The 23,780-nt window shown below is 40.9% G+C and overlaps 1 protein-coding gene across 1 annotated transcript in view; it reads left to right on the forward strand.

Moving 5' to 3' along the window:
* The window catches only part of Rcan2 (regulator of calcineurin 2), a 243,918-nt gene that overhangs the window by 205,739 nt on the left and 14,399 nt on the right, over positions 1 to 23,780 (forward strand). The window contains exons 3-4 of the mRNA XM_071613345.1: positions 14,884 to 15,057; positions 17,806 to 17,977. Coding sequence (XP_071469446.1) covers positions 14,884 to 15,057; positions 17,806 to 17,977 — 346 coding nt within the window. The remainder of the gene's footprint in view (positions 1 to 14,883; positions 15,058 to 17,805; positions 17,978 to 23,780) is intronic.

Consider the following 23,780-nt stretch of genomic DNA (forward strand, 5'->3'; position numbering starts at 1 on the left):
CTCTGAAGACAGAATCGGGCAAGGATCATACTTACATTTCTTGTGCATAGCAGAGTTGACCAAAAATCAGCGAGGCCATATTCTTGGAGAAACAAAAGCGATTCTTGACCTGGGTTCTTGTTGTCAGTCGAAAGTTTAGAGTGATGGCAAAATACATGCACATTTGGTGATGGAGTCACTCAGGACATGTACCACTTGTCAGCCTTGCAGGGCAGGGGTTACTCAAAGACATCCTCTCCCCCCATACACTTGGACACACCCACAGCAGAAAGCAGTGCTCCAAGAAAGATTTGAGAAGCAGTTGAAGTGATCCAAGGTTGAGATGAAAGACTGTCCTCCAACAGAACTAAAAGTTGATCAGTTGAAAGTTGGACAGGAATTCCCAAGGCTCATGGGGAGTGGCACACAGAGGACATTTGATACAGTAACTCAAATGATGCTGTTAGCAATCCTGAAAAGCAATTTTGTGGTGACACCAATGAGATAAAGCTATGTCTTTTCTCTTCAACGAAAATAGAAGGGCATTTAAAAGTTCTAGGAAGAATAAATGAGACAGATGTGAATCTTTCATCAAAGGAGTGGAAATGTGTGCCCTGGATGGAGTGAATAAAACTATCATAAATGTGTTTTTTGAAATAGAAAATCCAAATTCTCACAGGTCAAGAGAATTAGGGGTGTCACTAATAGTTCTGGTAATTTTTGTTTATTGCATGCAGTAGTTGGGGTTGCTCCCTTATGCTTCTGGTTTTGCCCTGACCACACTTCTGCTAATTTTTTCCAAAGAGTAGGGAAAATCTGTAAAGCCTCTGAAGACAGAATCAGAGAAGGATCACACTTTTTGTGCATAGCACAGTTGGTTAGAAAGCAGTGAGGCCACATTCTGGGAGAAATAAAAGTGATTCTTGGCCTGGGTTCTGTTATCAGTCAGAAGTCTAGAGTGATAGCAAAATATATACAAAATATTTTACAATTTTTCTGATTTAATTCCTAAGTAGCTTCAGATTTTTGGTTTTTTGTTTTGTTTTACATTAGATAATAGGTCTTAATATTTTATTCCAAAGTCAATATTACCTTTAGATTTTCATGAAACACGTGACACATTTTATACCTAGAAACATAAAATTTTTCTTAGGACGTTTTATTAAAGCTTTCAAAGATTCCTTTAGGAAACTGATATTTCTTGCCTTGAAGTCTTCTTTTTCTAAAAATCATAAATTTTATTCTTTCTTTCTGATATACTTAGGTAAAACATAATGCTTGTTTTTTTAATAGAAACTTTGACAGCAATTACTTTTGATGGATGGGGTCATTTTGTTCTTATATTTGTATATACTTTTTCAAGTGGTCTACTATGATCATGTTCTTTTCGAAAAAGAACACTGATCCTTTCAAGTTACACCATGGTTCATAGCTACAACTTGGCAAACTTGTGAATGAGAGACTTGGTATTTCCATCACTGGCCCACAACCTCTAATGAACCACTTACTCATTTTTGGCTTTGGTTTTATGAAATGAAAAATTGGGATGAAATGTATATTTGAGGCTTTCTTTAAAAGTTATCATCTCAGACATGCTTGGATGTGTGTGTGTTGCTTTTGGATTATTTGAAGTTTTGCATCATTCAAAAGGTTGAAATCTGCCAGAGAAGTTTCTTAACTTTAAATGTTGCTGTGAGGTCTGTAGGTTGTGTTGTATCTGTACCTCTGAGTCCCAAGTTCTGGTGCAGTTTTGCCTGCAACCAGTGACAAGGCCTTGGATGTGTTGCCTCCCTGCTCAACTTTTACATAATTGATTGAAATAGGTCATCGCTAATGTCCTCTCTAAGAATAGTGATACAGAGAGAAAACACAATTGCTAGGAATCTTTGGAAAAAGTAATTTGAGGGAGGTAAGGAAGTCTGAAGTTTATATTCATGCTGTAGAGTCCAAGAATGATGTCACTCTTATGAATATACTGCTTGGTCTCCAATGTACATGATTAAGAGACATGAAGCCAAGATAAATTATCTTGGGGTTCACCTTACTGACATTTCTGCATGGAGCTTGCACCATCTGAATCTCTTCTTCACTTGGTTTGCAGGTCCCTCCAACACAATGTCCCAACTACCCAACAGGTTCCCTCTCCCTAGAGGAAAGGAACCCAGTGAACACAAAGACTTTGTAGACAACAAGATAATGTAGTGACTGCAAGAACAAAGAAATCAACAGGAATAATTACCAAACATACTCTACAAATGTTAATTAACACAAAGAACTGAAAACCACTAACACCCAACGATGATATAATTGTACAATTAGGAATGACCAATATCAGTTTGTTTAGGGAGTGCTTAAATCTCAAATGGTGCAAACCATGTCTTCTAACCTAGTACTTCTCAAACTTAAATGGGATACTCATTATCTGAGGACTTTGTTGAATTGTAGACTCAGAATCAGTAGGTCTACAGGTGTGGGACCTCAGATAATGCTTCTGATAAGCGTCCAGGTGGTGTTGCTTACTGGTGGGGGCCTGCAGTCCACAGGTGGACTATAAGGATGTATAGCACTTGAACAGTGTCTGTATTCAGGAGGATCTGATAATTCTTAGTGATGATTATTTCTGAGAGGTGCAAGAATTTCAACTCCATGTTCATGTGCTATAGTACCAAGAGTTGACCAGCAGCCAAATATCTTTAATTGAATATTTAATAGAATCCTTCTTATAAACTCACTTTGGAATTTTAGGCACCCTTAAACATTATTTTAACTCTTTAGAATACAAATGCATAGCCTTTGTAGCGAGAACATCAATAGAATGTGTATGATTTGTTCCTGAGAACCGCAGAGAAGGATGTTTGGAAAGACAAGACAGCTCTATGCATGGAAAGAACCTTTTCAGAGGGCTGAGGGCCACAGTCTAGGAATCACTGATTCCGGGGAGCCAATTAGGACCACATAACCACTGTGCCAAGATAGTCTCAAGGTTGTAGCATAATGAACAGTAGCTCCCCTACTTCAAAAAGTGTTCATTATAGTATACATTATAGGGTCATCCTACTTATAGTGAACTCTGGGGTAAGTTACTAGCTTCACCCAGCTTCCCTGACTCTCCCCCAATTTTTCATTTCTACCATGTGGAGAAAAATAATTCTACATGGAATTCTCAGTCAAATCGCCTTGCAGGACTGGGGATGATTTTGGCCCTAAATCAGGCTAATGTTTAAAAAAAAAAATCTTGAGCTTCTGTATAGAAGCCCCCACTCCATACACACAAAATGTGTGTATTGTGAGGAAATACAGTTCCAATGCTATGATACAATTTACAGGTGCTTCTAGTCCAAACTGCCCATATGAAGCTCTCATCCTGTTGAGAGATGTAGCTTCTGGATTTCCCACCACTTTTCCTAGGACTATACAAGAATTATTCACAGTGCTGCTGGTCTTTGAAATATGTCTGGGCAAAACTAACTCAAGACGAAAATGTGTCCATCCCATTGGACGAGATGCATCAAAAGAGATAGTCACATTGACCAGCTTCCCTCTGCGGGAGGCAGGCTGGCCTGGAAGTTCAGAGCATAACTCCAGGTGGCAGGATCTGTGTTCCATCACTGACTAGCTAGCCACCTTAAGTGGCGTTTATTTTCTTTCAACCCATTTCTTCATTTGCCTTGTAAGTTTTATTGTGAGAATAAAATTATGAGGGCTTCAGGGAGGACTTGGAAAACAGAAAATATTTGAACCTTAGCCATTATTAACTGTACCTGCCACACTTATGTATTTGTTCATAAATACCCAAGTGGAAATTTAACCAGTGTGCAAAACTACAGTCTAAATTGTACTCAATGGTAGTATAGCCACAGAATACATTTGTTTTTAGTAAACTGACTTCAGTCTTGCTAGATGTTGACCATCATGTTCCAACCTGAAAGGCTTCCTTTTAGGTATCTTCTATCCAGACTTTGTGATGGGTTGATATAGTCAATATATTTTAAATAAGAAATTTAATTTTATGTAAGGTTATATCACCAACATGCATTCTCTTCTTATGTCATTAAACCAGAACAGAGAAAGCAGAACCGAAATAAGAGGGAAGAAAGGGGCCAGTAGAAAGATCATTAGGAGCATAAAAATTTCACTTTCTTTTTAGATTGACTGAGTCATAAAAAAAAATTGTTCATTTCTTAAAAGAATGCAAATGCCATTTCAATTTCATGGGGAAAATAAGTTAGAGTAATACCACGCTGCCTTTGAAAGGCTTACTTTGATCATATGCCAAATGGGAAAATGAATGGATTAAATTTTAAATTGCCTGTCTTCAGAAGGACATGACGTGGAACATATTTAGGATTTAGCCCTTTAATTTAACATTAAATTTCCTAAAAATGTCCTCGTCAATTATTGAAAGGCTGTTAATAAAACGGGCTTCATCTCAGTCTTGAGAAGCTAAAATGCCCCTGTTGTCAGAAGTTTGCTTTCTACGTCTTTCAGCTGCAATGCTGCATGGCATTCTGGAAAAAAGCTATTTCCCAAACCAGTCTGGGCTGGTAAGCAGTGTGTCATGTCCGCATCAGTAAGCCCCTGACCCAAAGTTTAGAATTCACAGGAGTTGTCTTCAATGAGGCATCTCATTATGAAAATGAACATAAGCACCATGTAAGTGCTGATTGTCGAAAAATCTTAGATTTCTTTTACATTTCCTATAATAAGGATGGTTCTTGTGCTTCAAAGCCATTCCTAGAGAAATATGGCTTTGGACCAAGTAATATTTTTTTATCCTCTTCCTCAACCACCTGGAATGCCCTCCTTCAGAGGAGAAATCAGATTAATGTGACTATAAATCCTATGATGACACTGCCTGCCTAGAGTGACAGGCTTCTCTGAAGTCATCTACCTCTAAGCATTTCCATGTGTCTAAATTCTACCTTTGCCCATCATTTCTTCTGACAACTTTAACAACCCCTCAAAACACACACACACACACACACACACACACACACACACACACACACCATTTAAATATGAAAAGAAAGTATTTGAAAGACCTAAAGAAGCAGAGATTAAGCTTAGGTGGAGGAAGAAAATGTGGTAGCAGAGTGGTCACCAAAGACTTCAGGAGTGAACTGTGCAGAATTTGCTTTTGGCTTCCACATGATAGTATAGAGGATCTTAAGACATGTGTTCAGAACATGTTTGTTAGAATTGATGGATAGCTTTGATAAGAATACAGTCATCAAAAGGTAGCATGTAGGGGTGGGGCTGGGGCTCAGTGGTAGTGCACTTGCCTGGCATGTGTGAAGCACACTGGGTTTGATTCTCAGCATCACTTATATAAATAAGTCTGTCAACAACTAATAAAAAGTAAAGAGGTAGCATGGAGAGGAGCACTGTTCTCTCAATACTGCATGGTTTATTTCATCACCGAGAGGGCCCTTTCTATAGTTGGCACTTAGTGAATGCATGAGCAAAACACAAAAATGACATCATTCTTGCCTTGAAGTCCAACTAATGGAGTAATTATTCTTACTAACTAGACAACTGTGTTATGGGAACACAGCCAAAGGATATCAGACCCTCAGAGGGATTCAGGAAGGATTTCTCATACTTGAGGTCTAAGCTGAGACAATGTGAAGCTAGCTGGTGAAAAAGAGCAAATGCCTGGCTCTAGGAATAAGTAGTGGAAGTTCAGCTAGAAACTTAGGAGATCAGGTAGGTCATAAGCAGCATATGAGGTTCATATGGGGGAGGGATGGCCATTTTTTGGATGGACTTTTAATGCTAAACTGAGCCTCATTCTGAAAGCTATGGGGAACCCCTGAAGAATTCTGCAAGGGATTGATATGATCAGAATATTCTCTTTTTGAAGGACCTCTCTCGGAACAAAGATTCAAGGCTGATTCTAGGCTAGCTAGACAGAAGACAGGGAGACCTAGTACAAGAATAGAGTAAGCTGCAGTGGCCCCAGAAATTGGTGGCAGAATGAAGAACAGGGAACTGATATCAGAGATAATGAGGGTCCAGAGAACACAGGATTTGTTAACTGGTAGGATGCCAGAGTGAGGGAGCAGATAGAGATGAGAACATTGAACTGCCTGGCTTGATAGGAGATAGATGAGATAGATCGAGATAGATGAGTGGCAGATTTATAGACCCTAGCAAAGAAAATTGGCTTTAGGCTCATTAAGTTTAAGGTACCTGGGGTGTATCTCACAGTCAATGTTCAGGAAACAAAATGGAGTATGGAATTCTGTGGATGCGTTTGTCTAAAAGATCCTTGAAGTGTGTTGAGGGGAGGGGGCAAGTAGGAAGGACAAAGCTAATCTGTGCATAAGCTTCTTTTCAAGCAGGCAGCTTTTCCTTTGCTGGCTCTTTCTCTGAGCTCCAATCCCTGCTTATAGTGCAGGGTTCACAAAGAGAAGGAGTAAAGGCAATTGCCCAGTTGATTTCCTCCTTAAAATTATTTGATTTACCATATTGTTTTGTAAAGGGCACTTTTAAAGCTTCACCAAAGCCAGAGCAGTGACTGTACACCTGCAATCCTAGCTATTCAGTGGACTGAAGAGGGAGGATTACTTGGATCCAGGTGTTCAAGGCCAGCATGGTTAACATACTGAGGTGACATCTCAAAAATAAAATAAAATAAAAAATGTTCTTTAAAGCTCCACAGAAGTTGATGGTTAATTTGGGTTCTATATTTTAAGTAGATAATAACATCAATAAAATCAAGTTAGTATAATTAGAGTTAATTTTATGAGATTATGCTAGCATTCGTATAATTGCTCTTTGCAATCTTTAAGTATTATATACAGGTGCAAGTATAGATACAAACAGACACCCATGTAATATCCTTGAATATAGGGAGATTTGTACAACTGGAGCTAATGGGTCAAATATAGATATAGAAGCAAAATATTGTTAACCTTCCAATCTGAGGTTAGTAATAGCTCACACAAAACATGATGCTCGGCACCTTTTCAAGTGATTTCACTAAACTCACTCACTTTATAAGACACTTCTATAAAGAGATACTGTTGTCCCTATTTTATAGGTTAAAGAAACCGTGGTGTCAGAGGGTCAATGCACAGCTGGGTCCAGAATTTGGTAGTGTAGTTCCAGAGTCTGTGCTAGTAACAATTTTATCTCCATATAATAAGTAAATCAACATTTCAATGAACATAAAATGTGATTCCCATTTTCTTAGAAGAGCAGGTAAGCTGTGAAGGAGACTCTGCATTTCATCAATTACACATGCACAATTAGAGCCTACATCTAATCAGGCTGATGACAGCCACGGATATTCTTACAGATTAATGATCAGAGAAGAGGAACTGACGGCCCGGAGAGGGATGAAGCTATCATTGGCCCACAGAACTGCCCTGAGCCAAGGCAGCCACTGATATTGTAAATTGAAATATGGCAGCTATAAAAAGAATGTCAGATCCTTCCTCTGCATAAAAAATATTTATTACCATGCAGAGAAGTCCAATTTTGTGGCATACAGCACAGATCAGTGTTCATAACTATTCTCCCGGAAGTTTGGTCTGGGTCCACCCTTCTTCCCATTCTCCTGTGGGAAAGATCCTCCTCCTCCCCTCCCCCCTTTTTTAAAGAGCCCTTGGGCTGACTAATATCCTGGGATAGACAGGAAGCTTTCACTTTCAAGCAGCCATAAACTGTATCTTACTTGACAAAAACAGGCTCCATTCCCCTGGGCAGTCAGGAGGGGGCAGGGCAACCTTCCAGAACAAGCCTTAAGTCCAGGTCCTGGGAGAGTCTCATTCACCCAAAGGGTGAGTAGCCACCACATGGAATTGACATGATAAGGGTCCTAGGCACATAAACAGTGCCACCTGTATGTTCCTCCCCTGGTTCACTCACCTGACACTTAGTATCCCTTATTGGACAATTGCAAGACAGGTGCCAAGCAATTCCCTGCTTGTTCTTGCTTCTCCATCATCCATCACTTTTGTCTTGTGTGTTTCCTGGCCCACAGCTCCTGGAACCCTTGTAGTATTGGGAAGTGATAACACTTTTTGTATGCTAATGAGATAGGTAGAGGCCCTGGGTAGCCTTAGGATGAGCTTGTTACCAAGGAAACTTTGGATTAAAAGGTGGAAACTTTCAGCCCCCATGCTGGGTCTCTGAGAGGGGGCAGAGGAGCCAATGGCATAAGCAATTCTGCCTTTATAATGAGGCCTCCCACAAAATCCCAAAAGGACCGTGTTCAGGGAATTTCACATAAAGGTGCTGAGAAGAGTGAGTATCCAGAGGCAGCATATGAACCTCCTCCACCTATTACTGAGTTGTATCTTTGTGTGTGTGGTGCTGGGGATTGAACCCAGAGCCTCGTGCATGAGAGGCAAGTACTCTACCAACTGAACTATATCCCCAGCCCCCAGATTGTATCCTTTATAATACATGGAACTCGGGGAGATGCTTTACTTGTATTCATCAGCCATTCTAGCAAATACTCAAACCCAAGGGGAAGGTTGTGGGTCATAGCTGGTGGGTCAAAAGCAGAGATGATACTTGGAATCTGAATTGGGGACAGCCTTATAGAACTGAGCCCTTAACCTGTAGGGTCCAACATTATGTCCAGGTAGGTAGTATCATAGTGAAAATGTAGGACACCCATTTGGTGTTCACACACCTGGGGAATTGCTTAGTGCTGGAGGAAACTCCCATTCTGGTGGCAGTCAGTGAAGTGTGAGTACACAAAGAAAACAGTGGCTTTTCCTCTACATGGTGGTGATGCAAACACAGCACTTTTTTTTTTAGCTGTCCTGAAAACCAGGTCTCCAGGCCACTTTGTATACAAAGTACACGTTTCCAGGAAAGGAAGCTTGGAGGCCTCTCATTTGCATTGACCTTTACCAAGCCCTTATAAAACCCTAACAATGTGGTCACATGGTTATACATTTTTTAAAAAATTGCAAAGGTTATTTTTTGTGATTTTTTTGTTCTCATTTTTAAAAAGAATAACTTTTATGCCTAACTTTGGGTTAAAGAGGGATCCCCAAGTTGTATTCACCTCCATTCAAAGATCATTTGAGCCCCTGTTTTGTTACTGTTGTTGTTTGGGGAGTTTGTTTGCTTGGATTTTTTTTTTCCTGATTCTAAATGCATCAGGTGATGCTCAGTGGGACAGGGGAAATGGAAACGTCCTTAAATAAAGGAAACTAAAAATGTACCCATGCAGGGTAACATCACCCAGCTATAGTGAACTTTGGGCCACCACTGCGACTGAAAGGAGAGAACACACACCATGGAAAGTGCTCTGCTAGGAGAAATGTGTGGTGAAGCTAAGAGGTTTTAGGACCAAGTGGCTCCTTTTCGAGTTTGGGGTTGGGTTTTAAATCATTGTCTCTCTGAAAGACTCCAGAGAGAAAGCATAGAAACTTCTATACCTTGACCAGCAAGTTATGTGACAGGAGGTCAGGCCATTTCCTTTATAAAGGAAGGAGGATTGTGAGCATCCTCTTCATAATGATGTTTTATTTAGGTAGCATCAAGACCAGTGGTGGAGCAAAGCATGATTTCATATAAACCTGGCTGGCCTAAGAAATCCTGATAGGTCCAACTCCAGAAGTGACAGCTGCCACATGCAGCTGGTCAGTCCCTTCACAGAAAGAGCCTGCATTATGAAAGGTTTGAAATAGCAGTCATTCTGAGAGGGGGACCTTCTGAGAGGCTCATCAAAGCCAGCATGATCCATAAAAATGGATTATGCACAAGATTGGTCCATGGAATCCATTGAGAGGTGATAAACATAAATTGTTTCATTATTCAGTTTCTAGGAGGTGCTAAATGGCAGATGAGAGCCTTATGATTTTGAGCAAAGCTGAATTCCTTAGTAAGATATTTACATCCACAGGGATCTATAAGTGTAAAAATTGAAAAATTAAGTCATAGTACATGGTTTGGAATGCAGATAAAGGTGCCATTGGACTTCTCTAGCAGCACTGCTCTTTAGGATTGTCAAGGAGGCTGGTTTCCTTGTTCCTGTTTTGGGGACTTCTCCTCTGCATTTTATCAATGACATTTAGGTAGTATAACTCACTGTGGTTTTGCTAACTGGCTAAGTTTGTGACTTTGGATAGGTGATTGAATTCCCTGGTTTTCAGTGGCTTCCCATGTTGCTCAGGGATAATAACTATCAACACTCCCTCTTGGACTTCCCAGAAGCATTCAGTACCACTGTCTTCACCCTCTTCAGCCATGTTCTGTGGTCATTTTGTTGTATCTTAAGGTTCTCTCTAGACCTCCTGTCTTTGCCTCAACCCAACTGAATCCTTTTTCAGAGATCCTATAGTACAGCAGTTTTCAAAGCTTATAGATTCATCTGGGTTCCCAAGACCACCTCCCATGAAGTCACATTATTTTCATAATAATACTAAGACAACCATGTTGACATTTACACCAGTGGTACCAAAGCAATGGTGATTAAAACTGCTGGTACTTGAGCATGATTCAGTGCAGAGGCACCAAATATTCTTCACGATCATACACCCACAGGACAAAATAAACAAAGAAAAACCCACAAGGAAAAATCAAGAAAGGTCAGTTTTAAAAATGTCCTAGATGAAGCAGAAAAATTATTAATTTCACTAACTCTTATCCTTGAGTGTGCTCCTTTTTAATATTCTAAATGACAAAATGGGAAGTACTTAGCTGCTTAGGCACTTAATTTGCTCATGGAACAACATATTTACTTGAAAGAAGAAATGGAAAATTACTGTTATGCAGAAAGGGATCTGGTAGACATTTTCCCAAAAAATGAAATGAGGTGAATCTGTTGATTCAAGGAAAAATCACTGACAGTGTTTGTTACCAGTGATAAATAATGAGTTAAGATTTGGAAAGCTTGTATCCACTCATGTGAATCTGTCAGCTTTCTAATATCTAAACATGTTTTAATAAAATAGGTGGTAATATTAATATCAGTTTTATATTGTATAATGAAACTGATTATTTTGGGAAAACTGCATGTATACTATTACAAAGTCATGCAGTAGTTAAAAAAAAGTCCAGAGTAAAAAATTACATAAATATATCCTAATATCATTAAATGAAAACTGTCATTTGATTATGGCTTTAAATTCAACATTGCGGTCCACTTTAAGAAACCACCACTTGTCGAGTTTTAATGAAGTATCAAGGAAGAAAATTCAATTACTTGAAAAGTTATTAATGTATTCATCACTTTTTCAACCACACATCAAGTTAGAAATTAAAGAGATTTGCAAAAGTGTAAAACAATGGCCAATCTTCGCACATTTCTTTTTTCTTGTTTTGGAAAACTGCTCTTAAAACAGTTAGGCTGACATAAATTTGTTTAAAAGCAACAATAAACCCATTATAAGAAATATTTCAAGATGTCCGTTTTAACTTCTAGTTCAATAAGCACTGACAGATTAAAAACCCACATTACAAGAGCTCTTTAGGATCTTCAATAATTTTTAAGAGCTTGGGAGGGCTGATAAAGAACATTTATCCAACTTGAGGCTACAAAGAGAACTGATGATCAAGGAAATGAGGAATTCATTGGGTTTCTGGGGTTCCCATCTGAAGAAAACTGTCAGAGGACAACAACATTTGACTATATGCATGGTGGAAACAGTATCAAAATAATAGATCTGCCATAATAGCAGGTGGAGGACCCCAGCCGCCAGCTCTTTCTACCAGTGTTTTGCCTCAGGACACGTCTGGCAAGCCGATTATGCTGGATCAACCTCTAACCAATTTCATCTGGTATCCTGTTGCCTCCACAAATGAAATGTTTGCAATGTCACCAGCAGAAACAGAAATAGAGATGGCTAGCAAGTCCCCAGTTCTTGGCCAGCTGTCACCCACTGCCACTATAAGTTCCCAAAAGACTCGGACAAAGAGGACCTGCCAAGTAAATGTCAGCTATTGATTATTATCAATAGAGACGTGAAGCCTCATATGGTATGGTGAGAACCCTGGCCCCCAAGTTCTGGGTTCTACCCAGATTGGGTACAAGAGCTCCATCTGCTCTTTGGTTTTGGCTTGAGATTAAAAAAAAAAAAAAAAGAATAAATGAGGTTTATGTCAATGGCCAATTCCATCTTGATGGTGGCAGCTGCCCCGAGTCCCCTCTGGAGGATCAGTGGAGAAAATAATGTGATCAGCTCCTGATGTCTGCCATGACCTCACAGCACAGTGAGCCCACTGCCACTTGCCTGAAGCCTAACCTTGGGCTACTTGATTTTTTTCTTCCTAATCAAGTTCCAGAGGTCAACAACTCTAAAAAAATAAGACCCATCTCAGTTTATTAAAAATATTATGAGCTGAAAATGAAAGGAAAAAAACAACCCCCCTCCCAAATGCCAGCCTTAACAAGATACCCTAGGCCTCAGAGAGGGGATGGGCAGGCAGAACCCCCAATCTGGGAACAGAGAAACCAACCAGCCACAAAGAAGACCCAAGGATCTTGTCCTAAAACATACTGGAAGTGACATAGAAATATGAGTTTTAATCTCTTAATCCTTCCCATTCCTAAAATTCCCCACATTAATCAAACCATTTGACCATCTCAAAGCACTTTCATTGCAGAAAAACAAAGTATTTTAATCACTGGAATTCCTGGTCAGGAAAACTTAGGACTTTAGTAAAGAATTCCTTAATGAGCCCCCAGGTGTGGGAGTTGGGGGATCCCAGGGCTAAACTACTGTCCTGGCTAAGATGAGGAAAGGTACGTGTCTTGCTCTTAATAGGCAAATGAATCGAACAGAACCTGAAAGGGGGGGGGGGGGGTAGAAGGAGGAAGAACCTCTAAAGTCCTTTTAAGTGTTAAGAAACAAAAAGTTTAAAGAATATTCTCTGGGTTTCTTGGACTGGATGGATCCGGTGGTGTAAAAGAGAAAGTGTGTAGGCAGATACTCTTCCGTCATATCCAAGGCGTATTCCTACAGCCTCAGGACAGAGATCTCACAACCTGGTGCCAATTCTTAGACATGGTCACACTTTAGCCTTGGGTCAGTTTATGGCTATCCATCTCTTGCTCTCGTTGACATGACCATCTCTTCCTATCAGTCCAACATATAATTCTTAATAGAGTTGAAAGCATCTCTGTAGTCGTGATACTGAAAGCTCAGTCCTTGTCCCCCATGCCAATCCAGTAATGAGGACAGGCTTTGAGATAAAGGAAAAAGGAGTTTTATTGTGTTTCTCCTTTGTTAGCAAAGCAAGGGAGTCCTGTCCCTCAAGCTGTGATTCTAACTGTCAGGGGGAACAGAGGACATTTAAAGAGGCATTTCACCTTTTTCGCCATAATTCATTTGTAGCCTTGAGAGCTTAGATACACAGGGGCCAACTCCAAAGTCTGGACTCCTTTATTCCTGTGGTCTGTGAGCCCAAGGACAGATAACTCTGCCTAGGATTGGAAGGTTAATCTATCTTCCCCCATGATTTGGGAGGGGGAAAGGGAGAAGAAAAAGGAAAAAAATATATGTCAGTTTTAAAATAAGTTGCAGTGGCAGAATAACAAGGGTTACATTAAAGCAGGAAGAGGAACCTGTCACAGTCAGGGTCACGGAATTTGGCTCTGCCACTGACTGGCCATGTGCCCTTGGGTGCCTCTTTATCTCTTCAGATTTCCGATTTGTAAAATGCTGAGGTGAGGAAGAAAAGGTCACGTTCATCATCTCTTAGGCCAATTTCAATTAAAATTCTATGAATCTTTAGTATTAATGGTTCATGAATCTCCTTCCTGATTGTACTCACTCTTATGGCAAAACAACTTTACTGTAGAAACCAAATAATCAGGTGGGTTTTTTTTTATTAGAAAAAAAGTTATTTCCATAGTGTTAATTTCTCCAGTTAAAACAGTTATTTAATATGCACTGATAGTCTTACTTATAATAAGGATTTTGTTTTAAGACTCAAAGGGATCAGAGAGAGGGCATTAATACACACACACATGGTTTTTCCTTTTCTGCCTTTCCCCAGTCTCTGGGTGTTCTCTTATGTGTGTCTGTGTCTGGCTCTCAATTGTTGGGTCATTAAAGGTCAGAACAATATGATCCTCATCTCTACAAGACTGTGCCTTGTACCAAGCGAGCATGTAATAGATATTTTTTCAGTTGAATTGAAATTGTGCATTGAATCAAAATTTTTATATTATTGCTTTGTATCAAGATAGACTTGGCTATGCTGCAGGAATAAAATTATTGCCAGTTCTCAGTGGTTTAATGCAAAAGAGGGATTTTTTCTTGCCAAGGCAAAGTTGGCTACAGGTTGGAGTGGGCATAGGAAGAAAGCTATTTCTGCTCCACACAGACATTCAGGGACCCAAGATGAGGAGAATCCTATTTCTGACAACTGTTCCTTAGACAAATCTTATTTTCCTCATCTGGAATGCATGACCTCTTCGAGAAAGACACTGAAAAATTATTCAAGGACTTTTTCCTGCCTTCTGCACACATTTTACTAGGACTAATCACAGCACTACCTGGCTAGAACATTTTGGGGAGGTGTGGGAATTCCACATCTTTAATCAATAAAAGTGCTCCAAAGATAAGAATAACGTTCACCACATACTTGGTACCTCTAATATCTCAGAGAATGGACTCCTTAGAGAATCTATGACAGCTATGATACTGCTTCCCAGAAGAAAGCACACAACATTTAGCCCAATATTCAACATGTTTCATGTGCTTTGAACCCTATTCATTAGTCCTCCACAGACCCCCAGATCCAGGTTATGAATCCTTGAACTGAATCCACAGACATGAATAGCATCTGGCAATAGACTCAAAACATACATTGTGGGTGTTCTGACTTCAGTAATAATGGCCTGTTTCCTCAGTTACTTGTTCTTGTCAGATCTGGCATCTCACAAGACACATGAACCGCTGGATCTTCCTCTGTGTTTGTTTTTATCAGGAAAAATTTGAGGGACTGTTCCGGACTTACGATGACTGCGTGACATTCCAGCTCTTCAAGAGTTTCAGACGTGTCCGAATAAACTTCAGCAATCCTAAATCTGCAGCCCGTGCCAGGATAGAGCTTCATGAAACCCAGTTCAGAGGGAAAAAATTAAAACTCTACTTTGCACAGGTAAGGTTATTCTTGATCAAAATTAATCCTTTTTTGCCTTAGCAAATTTTTTTTGCCTTTTAAAAATGTAAATGGAACTCTTTCTACTTTAAGATTGGTTTATAGTCTATAATTAGTTCACTGAGAAATAGTTTCAGATCATGATTCCCAGACAGGCACAGCTGAGTGGATGAGAAGCAGGTACCAGGAGCTACCAGCTGGGGCTCTAACCTGGGCAGCTCATATAACCTCTCAGGGGCTCAGTTCCCTCATTTGTAAACTGAGAATTATGATATATATATACACCCCCACTGTTGCCATGAAGATTAAATAAGTTTTTGTGTTTTCAATAGCTTGGTCAATGCACAGTAAATACCAGTTAGTAGTTATAATAAGAATGGTTTAATCATGACTCATTTATGTCAGGGTTAAAATTGAAACTTAGTTTTAGTGGACTATGTAACTTTTCTAATGATTCCTATTCATGGCAAAAGTTTACAAATATATGGAAATTAATTTTGTATTTTAATTCATGCAAAAATAAATTCTAGCTATTTCAAAATAGGATGAGTAGATCTTGGCAATGCTCATGAAGTCCACAGCAACAGAAAATCAGTACCCACAGTGTTCCATCAATGTTCCCACTGCCACTTTAGATAACCTTGATCCACCTCTTAAGTGACCTGCAAACTTTTTTTTTTCATTTGGACTCTTCAGAGAATGGCACAGTAAAAAGCACATGGACCTTGGTTACAGACCCATGTTCAAATCCCACATTTGCTACTAACTTGTGTTGCTTGATCAAACCTGTTTCATCATCTACTAAAATCTCACTTGGGCTAAATATGGTGGCACACATCTCTAATACCAGCAGCTCAGGAGGCAGAGGATCACGAGTTCAATGGAAAGGCACTAAGCAACTCAGTGAGACCCTGTCTCTAAATAAAATACAAAATAGGGCTGGGGATGTGGCTCAGTGGTTGAGTGCCCTTGAGTTCAATCCCTGGTACCCAAAAAACTTGGTTCCTTAAAATGATAAACAGCTACCAATTTCACTCCTACATTTTGAAAAGAGGAACTCAATACATGTCCAAATACATGTACCTGCATGCTCACTGTGACTCCATTCACATTAGACAAATGGTGGACACAACCCAAATGCCCATCAACAAATGAATGGATAGACATTGTAACGTACCCATACAATGTGATATTATTCAGCCATAAAAAGAAACAAAAACATACCACATTTTCTTTATCCATTCATCTGTTAAAGGACACCTAGGTTGGTTCCACAGTTTATCTATTGTGAGTTCATCTGCTCTAAATGCTGATGTGACTGTGTCACTGTAGTACGATTATTTTAAGTCCTTTGGGTAAAGACCAAGAAGTGGGATAGCTGAGTCAAAGGGTGGTTCCATTCCTCCAAGTTTTCAAAGAAAATGTGGTATATAGACACAATGGAATATCACTCAACCTTAAAGAAAAATGAAATTATGGCATTTGCCTGTAAATTGATGGAGCTAGAGAATATCATGCTAAGCAAAATAAGCCAATCCCCCAAATCCTAAGGCCAAATGTTTTCTCTCATATGTGGATGCTAATTCACAATAAGGGGGGATGGTAGGGAAGAATAGAGGTACTTTGGATTAGACAGGGAGGTAGAGGAGGGGTATGAAGGATAGTAGAATGAATCTGATATTATTACCTTATGTACATATGACATACAACCTGTGTGATTCTACATCATGTACAACCAGAAGAATGAGAAATCATAATTTATGTATGATGTGTCAAAATACATTCCACTGTCATTTATAACTAATTAGAACAAATTAAAAAAACAAAAATAATGGTTCATACTACAATGTGATGAACCCTGTAAACTTTAGACTAAGTGAAAGAAGCTAGACACAAAAGGTCAAATATTCTATGATTCTACTTATAGGAAATATAGGTAAATCCACAGAGGCAGAAAGCAGCCACCAGGGCCTGATAAGAGGCTGGAATGACAATCACTATTTAATGGGTGCGGAGTTACGGGCGACAGAAAGGGTTTAAAACTGGACAGAGGTGGTAGTCGCAAAGACACTGACCATGTACTAAATGCCACTAAACTGTTAACTTTAAAATGGTTAATTTTACATCAATAAGAAAAAGGGCAGGAATGGAGGGAGATAATAGAGAATGGCTAGGAGCGGTGATGCACGCCTGTCATCCCAGCGCCTTGGCGGGAGGCTAAGGCAGGAGAATCACAAGTTCAAAGCCAGCCTCAGAACTTACCAAGACCCTAAGCAACTCAGGGAGAACCTGTCTCTAAATAACACATAAAATAGAGCTGGGGGTGTGGCTCAGTTTAATCCCCACCACACACACACACACACACATACAAAAAAAAAAAAGCCAATTGGCTTAGCAGCTTTCTTGTAAGGGTGAACCAGCAGCATCAGCACCATCTGAGAACTTCAAAACTTAGGAGAAATGCAAATGCTCTGGCCCCCTCCCAGCCCTCCTGCATTAATGCCTTGGGTGAGGCCCAGCTGCCTGTTTTCCTAAGCCCTCCAGGTGACATGGATGCGAGTTAGAGGAGAGATCCTCTGTATTAAGGATTTATCAGATAGCTGAGCACAGGGCGTGTGGTTAGTAGTTATTATTATAGTCTGCTTCATTCGTCACAGGCTGAAAATGAAGATCCACATCTTAGTTTACCAACATGGCCCATCTGAAGCCACAATGAGTAAAGTGTCTCCCTCCTGCTCTGTTTGAAAGGTCCAGACTCCAGAGACAGATGGAGACAAACTGCACTTGGCTCCGCCACAACCTGCCAAGCAGTTTCTCATCTCGCCTCCCTCGTCGCCTCCTGTGGGCTGGCAGCCCATCAGCGATGCCACACCGGTCCTCAACTACGACCTCCTCTATGCCGTGGCCAAACTAGGACCAGGTAAGCTCTGCGGCCCTTTTTAAAAATGAACATTCCTCAGCAACCTAGAAGCGCCAAACAAGACAAACAACCTCGAAATCCTGGGTTCACAGTAACATCTGCACTTCTAAATGGATTTATTGCTCTGTGTGGACAGCGGGAGGGATGATGAATGAGGACCGCAGCCTCCAACTTTGCACCTCTTTAAAAGCAATTCCAGAACCTGCACAAAAATGACTGCAGTCCTCTTGACCTCTGGGTTACAATGCAGATATCTTAAGATCTGGCAGCACTACCTTATTCTTCAGGGATTTCTACCATGAGGAAGTTTTCTCAGAACAGGCAAAATGGCTCCTATCAGCTGGCAGAAGGTAACCCAGTTTTATTGCTGCCGCAGGTCATAGTACATACCCAGGAACTCTGCTACAAGACAATGCGCCTGCCAAAGGGAAGCCTCCAACTCCCCAAGAACTGAGAGTAAACCTCCAACTTTAGAATAATCTTAGGGTCACTTGGTTCCAGTGTTGGCATGTGTAGCTCTGAGTCATTCGTTTTCACTGCAGCATACTCTTCCAGTACATGAATATATTACCACGCCTAGACCACCTTAGGATTTTGTTATTACCATCAAAGCTACCATTGACATTTTTGTATCTTTCTATATGCACATCTCCAAATATTTCTTTAGGTTTTATACCTAAGTATAATACCATCTTCAACTTCAGGAGACAATACCACCTTATACGTCATGTTATTTTTCCCATATTATATACCAAAAGGGGAAATGGTCGAAATTGGAGGGGCTGAAACCACTGGCAGCCCAGTTTTCAATGCAGTGGAGCATATGAGGAATAACAGCCAGTGTGTCTGCTTCATCTATTGGGGGTTCTCCAAAAATATAATCCCAATGCTCTGCCTCCACCCCAAGAGCTTTTAGTTTAATTGATCCAAAGTAAGGTCCAGCCGTCAGTATTTTTTAAAGGCTCCCCAGCTGATTCTAACATCAGATGAGTTCAAGAACCATTGGTAGCCAATGCCAAATTTCAGGAATAATACTTAAATTCTCACTAGTATTTCTGGGTATGGTTGGCAAATCATTTGGCCCAAGAATCAACCACCCAGGAAATTTTTTTTTTTTTTTTTTTTTTTTTTTTAGTAATGGCACATAGTGCTTCTTGTATACATAAAGTTTCCAATGCTGGAAATTGGGGTGGCCAAGTATCCTGGTTTGCTGAGGCTTAGAGGGGACTCTGGGGTATGGGATTTCAGTGCCCAAACTAGGAAATTCCCAGGAAAACCAGGTGGAGCTGGTTACCCTGCTGGCTACTCAGATGGAGATGAGGCCATTGGATTCATAAACAAACCCTGCCTGAGAACTAGCAAGCTCCTTGGTGGGGAGTGGAGTATATGGGGAGTAACAGCCAGTATGTCTGCTTCATCTACTGGTGGTACACCCTTCTCACTTGAGTTCTCTCTCTGAGGCTTAGATTTGTCCCCTGAGGGGCAGGGAGTTCTTTGTAATCACCAGCAAGTCACTGAGCTCCTGGGGCCTGTGAAATGGCCATCATATTCACCCTTGAAGAGCCACTGGGAGAAGCAGTAGGTGTCCAAGATGGGCTGGACAGGGAAGGAATAGGGAGATGTTGTGGAATGTGATCTCCTTGAATGTCTAGTTCACAGACAGGAAGCGCCTGCTTCCTCAGCCCTCCTCCTAAGCGGGCCATGTTTGTGATGTGCTTTATTTGTGGTGAAGCCATTTCCCGCAGCAATTCAGGACATTTCAGAAGCAGACAAGCTTGTCAAATCCTGAGACCAGTTAGTGCCACAGTCATTGAAGCTGCCACTCTGACACCTGTGCCCAGGTATTAACAGGAATACATTTGAACACACTCTGTAGAGTTGTTTTGAAGGTCGTCAAATAGCATTCCTCATAGAATCACTAAGATCTTGGCCAGAGGACCCAGGAGTCACTGGCTGACTTAGCATTTTACAGGATAAGAAACTGAGGCCCGGGGCAGAGAGAGAACTTGCCCACAACAGAGCTGCTTCCAAGGCTGTGTCCTTCCCTCTTCTAAAGGAGGCCCCAAGTGGAGTCAGACTTGCTGGCCTTCAGTGTCCTGTGGTCTCTGGTCCACTCACTTAGAGCTAGTAAAAGTCAAGCCATCATCATCTTTTTTTAAAAATCAAGAATATGATAAAATAGTCATTCGTAGTCTGCGTTCACAGAGCTTGGTGCAGAGAGGAGATCAGGACAAGTGCCAGACACCCTCACTGACTGATGGAGCTCAGTTCAGGGTCTGGAAGGCGCCATCAGGGACAAGTGCAACCTGGGACCGATGGAGTGGGAAGTAGCACCCACAAGAGACGCTCACAGAGCCTGGCACAGAGGAAGGGAATGGTCTTAGAATAAAAAGGGAGAAGTTCTTTTAGAATTGTGAATAAGTGATCAACAAGGTTAAAATGCCTCTCTTTTACCTTACGACCTTCACCTTCCTTTATCACAACCAGTGAACTACCTACCATTTTGGAAGTGCCCTGCATGTGGTAAGGACAGAGCTAGGGACTGTTATTACCCCCATGTTACAGGAAATGGCTAGAGAGAAGAATGAGCTTTTCCAAGGTGACACGACTGGCTAATTTTCAATCCTGGCTCTTCTGATTCCCAAGGGTGATCTTCACCACCGGCCAGTTGGCTTTCTTTGAAGGACACTGGCTGCCTTGGCTGACCTTAGGCCTGTTCTGCTTTTACACTGGCAAAACATTTATCGTAACCCTGAGGCGACAGCTCTCTCTCCCACCACTTCCAGAAAGCCTAGCCCAGCATCTGCTAAGTGCACCCATGAAGGCCTATGCATTGTTGTGTGCAAAAATCAAAGGTCTCTTTATATTTTAAAGGATGACTTATATTGTTGTCCATGAAACAGCCACCCCTTGGATGTATTTTCCTGATGGCTTTCTCTCCATTCCTTGCCAGCGATTTGAAGCTGTTTCTCTCCACTTCCTCACCCCACAGAAAGAAATGATTTGTATTAAATAACTGAGTTGAAAATATCACAGAAGTTATACTGGAGATTGTGCCAATAGAACACCAGAGACTGAGTAATTTATAAAGGAAAAAGGTTGTTTGAGCTCACAGTCCTGAAGGCTGGAAGTCCAAGAGCATGGCACTAGTGTCTGCTCAGCAAGGGTGGCAGAGAGAACACGAGGGGTGGACTTGCCTTATAACAACCAGCTCTTGTGGGGACAAATCCAGTCCTCAGAGAACTCAAGCGAGAAGGGTGTACCTCCGTCTCTCCCTAGCTGCTCCTCCATGGCCCCAGCACCTCCCAACACTGCCTCACTGAGGAATTAGTGTTCCAGCCCATGAACTTCTAGGGGACAAACACTAACTGCAGCAGGCCCTGCTTCAGCTGCACCAAGGAAGGAACAGGCTCTACCCTGGATCTTGAATAGCGCATCTCTGCCCTCTCCCCCCAGCAAGGTGCCAAGGCAAGGAGCCTCTGTACTCCTGGTCTTTGCACAAGGTCTCACTTCTCCTGGGGTAGTTTTCTACTGTTCAGCTTGCTGCCTTTCCTACATTTCGGTCTTCCTAGCACCTGAGAGCACCTGGTACATGGTAGGTGCTCAATAAGCACTGAATGAATGAACCAAGGGACATATGAATTGAGGAGCCGCTGGCCTGCTTGGGGATAGTGTCTTCTCTAGGAAGGTATTGCCAGCTTAGGGCTTTAGCCAGACTGAGTCAGGCAGCACTGAGCTAATGTTTTCAATAGTGAAATGACTTCTAGCATTTCCATTTAAAAAATGATTTCATAAAATTCATTTTTAACCCTTTGGCAGAATCATTTCAGTAACAATGATAACTCGTTTCATTTTAAGAGATGACTATCTCAGCCCCAGAAGCTCAGAAACAAATTAGAATAAGAGCAAGAGGAAAGCCACTCAGATGATCAAAGGAATGGAGCTGTACCAGGGAGGATGGCTTAGCGGCGGAGTGACTGGGAAGGGACACAGAAACCTAAAGAGGCGGGGAAAGTCAGTGGAAGGTTTTCCTGGCCCTTTGAACTCTTTGCACAGGGTCTTTGTTTAAAAAGAAAAATCTCAAAACATGAGAACACTTTAAGACTTCCACATCAGCACTTCCAATTATTTTGTTTGCTTTCCATTTTAAAAATTAATCCCTACACTTGTTGCTTAGATATTTTGTTAATTATCATTTCTTTGCTTGAGTTCTGTGCAATATTCATACAGGACAGTGACAAAACTCATGAGTCAATACTTAATTTAGAAGCATTAACATTAATGCTCAGTAAATTCTCTGGGGGCGGGGGGCTGGGGAGCAGGAACATCTCGGAGCAGGGATCTAGGACAAGAAGGGCTCAGGGTCACGTCAGTGCACCCACTGGCTGGTGGGGGCTTCCCAGGGAGGCATGGACACAGATCCTGGCTCAGATTAGCCACAGCTAAATCAGCATCCCTGTCCTTTTAAAAAGGGACACTAGTGATCCTCTTTCAGAGAGGGCCAAGTCAGGTCAAAAGTTTCTAGAAAGATCCAGGCAGAGAACAAAAGAGCCCTGACAAAACCTGACCCTGTGGTTCATGAGGAAATCCTTTGAACTCATTAATAAGATGTTACAACTGGAGACAAGGGCCACAGAATATTGGAGAACTTTCGGTTCTGTGTCCCACAGCGAGAGCAAGTTTGATACTGTGCCTCTCATAATTTCTTAGAATACAAACACTCTTAACCATTGTCTCCATGACTGTATATTCTGTCTTTGACCCAGGAAGTAAAATAAAAAAAAAAAAATGAGTTAACATGTAGTGCTGACTTAACATGTAGTGCTTACTGTGTGTTAGGCACTGTTCTAAATACCTTACTATATCATCTCACTTAACAGTAGCACACAGTCACAAGCATTGTCAATATCATACAGTTGGAAAATGTGAGGCACAGAGTGGTTAAATAAATTGTCAAGGTGCACAGCTGGTAAGTCAAAATGTGTTCTTCCGCCACTGGAAAGAAGCAAAAACGTACTCTGCTTTTTCAAACTTTCAACCTCCCAGGGCGGAAAGGTCTCTTGAATAATAAAATTAATTTCTCCAGAAAAAAAAATTGTTGGGAAAGGAGAGTTTACGAACACAAAACAATTTAAACATTTTTTTTTTCCTTCTATATCTTGTTTGATTTTTATCCTCCCACCAAACCAGCCCAGTGCCTCAGATTTCGGGGCACAGCCCTTGCTTTCCTTTAATGTCCAAGGGGACACACAGATCAGAATTTGCTACCTTCTCTTCTGTTTAAGGGGAAGTTTATCCTATCAAAATAGGGGCTTTATGTTTCTATTCAACCTAGTGAATTTGTAGAGTCTCATCACCTAACAGAAAATTAGACAAACCAAGATGGTCTCTGACCTTGACATGGAAAATGAATTGAAAATTTTTATTTGTTTGATAATATCTATTGTCATAATACCCTAATTTCAGAAACGGTACAATGCTGTTTTTCTTTGTGTTTAAAAAAAAAAAAAAAACCAGCAAAACAGCTTATCCATACCAGTTAGCAAAAAATGGCAAAATCGAGATGCATGCCCCACCAAACAGGTAGCAAGTCAGGGGGCCCCTGGTATGAAATGCCAGCCTTGTTCTGTTGTCTGGATGGCTCTGGAAGGTCATGTTCATTGTCACTGAAAATGCCTGCAGGCAGCGATATGAAAAGTCATTGTCTACTCTGTTTTTTCCTGCTACTATTTTTAGCTCTTGTTAGGGAAATCAATTTTAGTTAACTACAGAGGAAGGTTTAAAATGGCGCTGGAGTTTCAAG

Source organism: Marmota flaviventris, chromosome 6 (assembly GCF_047511675.1).
Source record: "Marmota flaviventris isolate mMarFla1 chromosome 6, mMarFla1.hap1, whole genome shotgun sequence".
Lineage (NCBI taxonomy): Eukaryota > Metazoa > Chordata > Mammalia > Rodentia > Sciuridae > Marmota > Marmota flaviventris.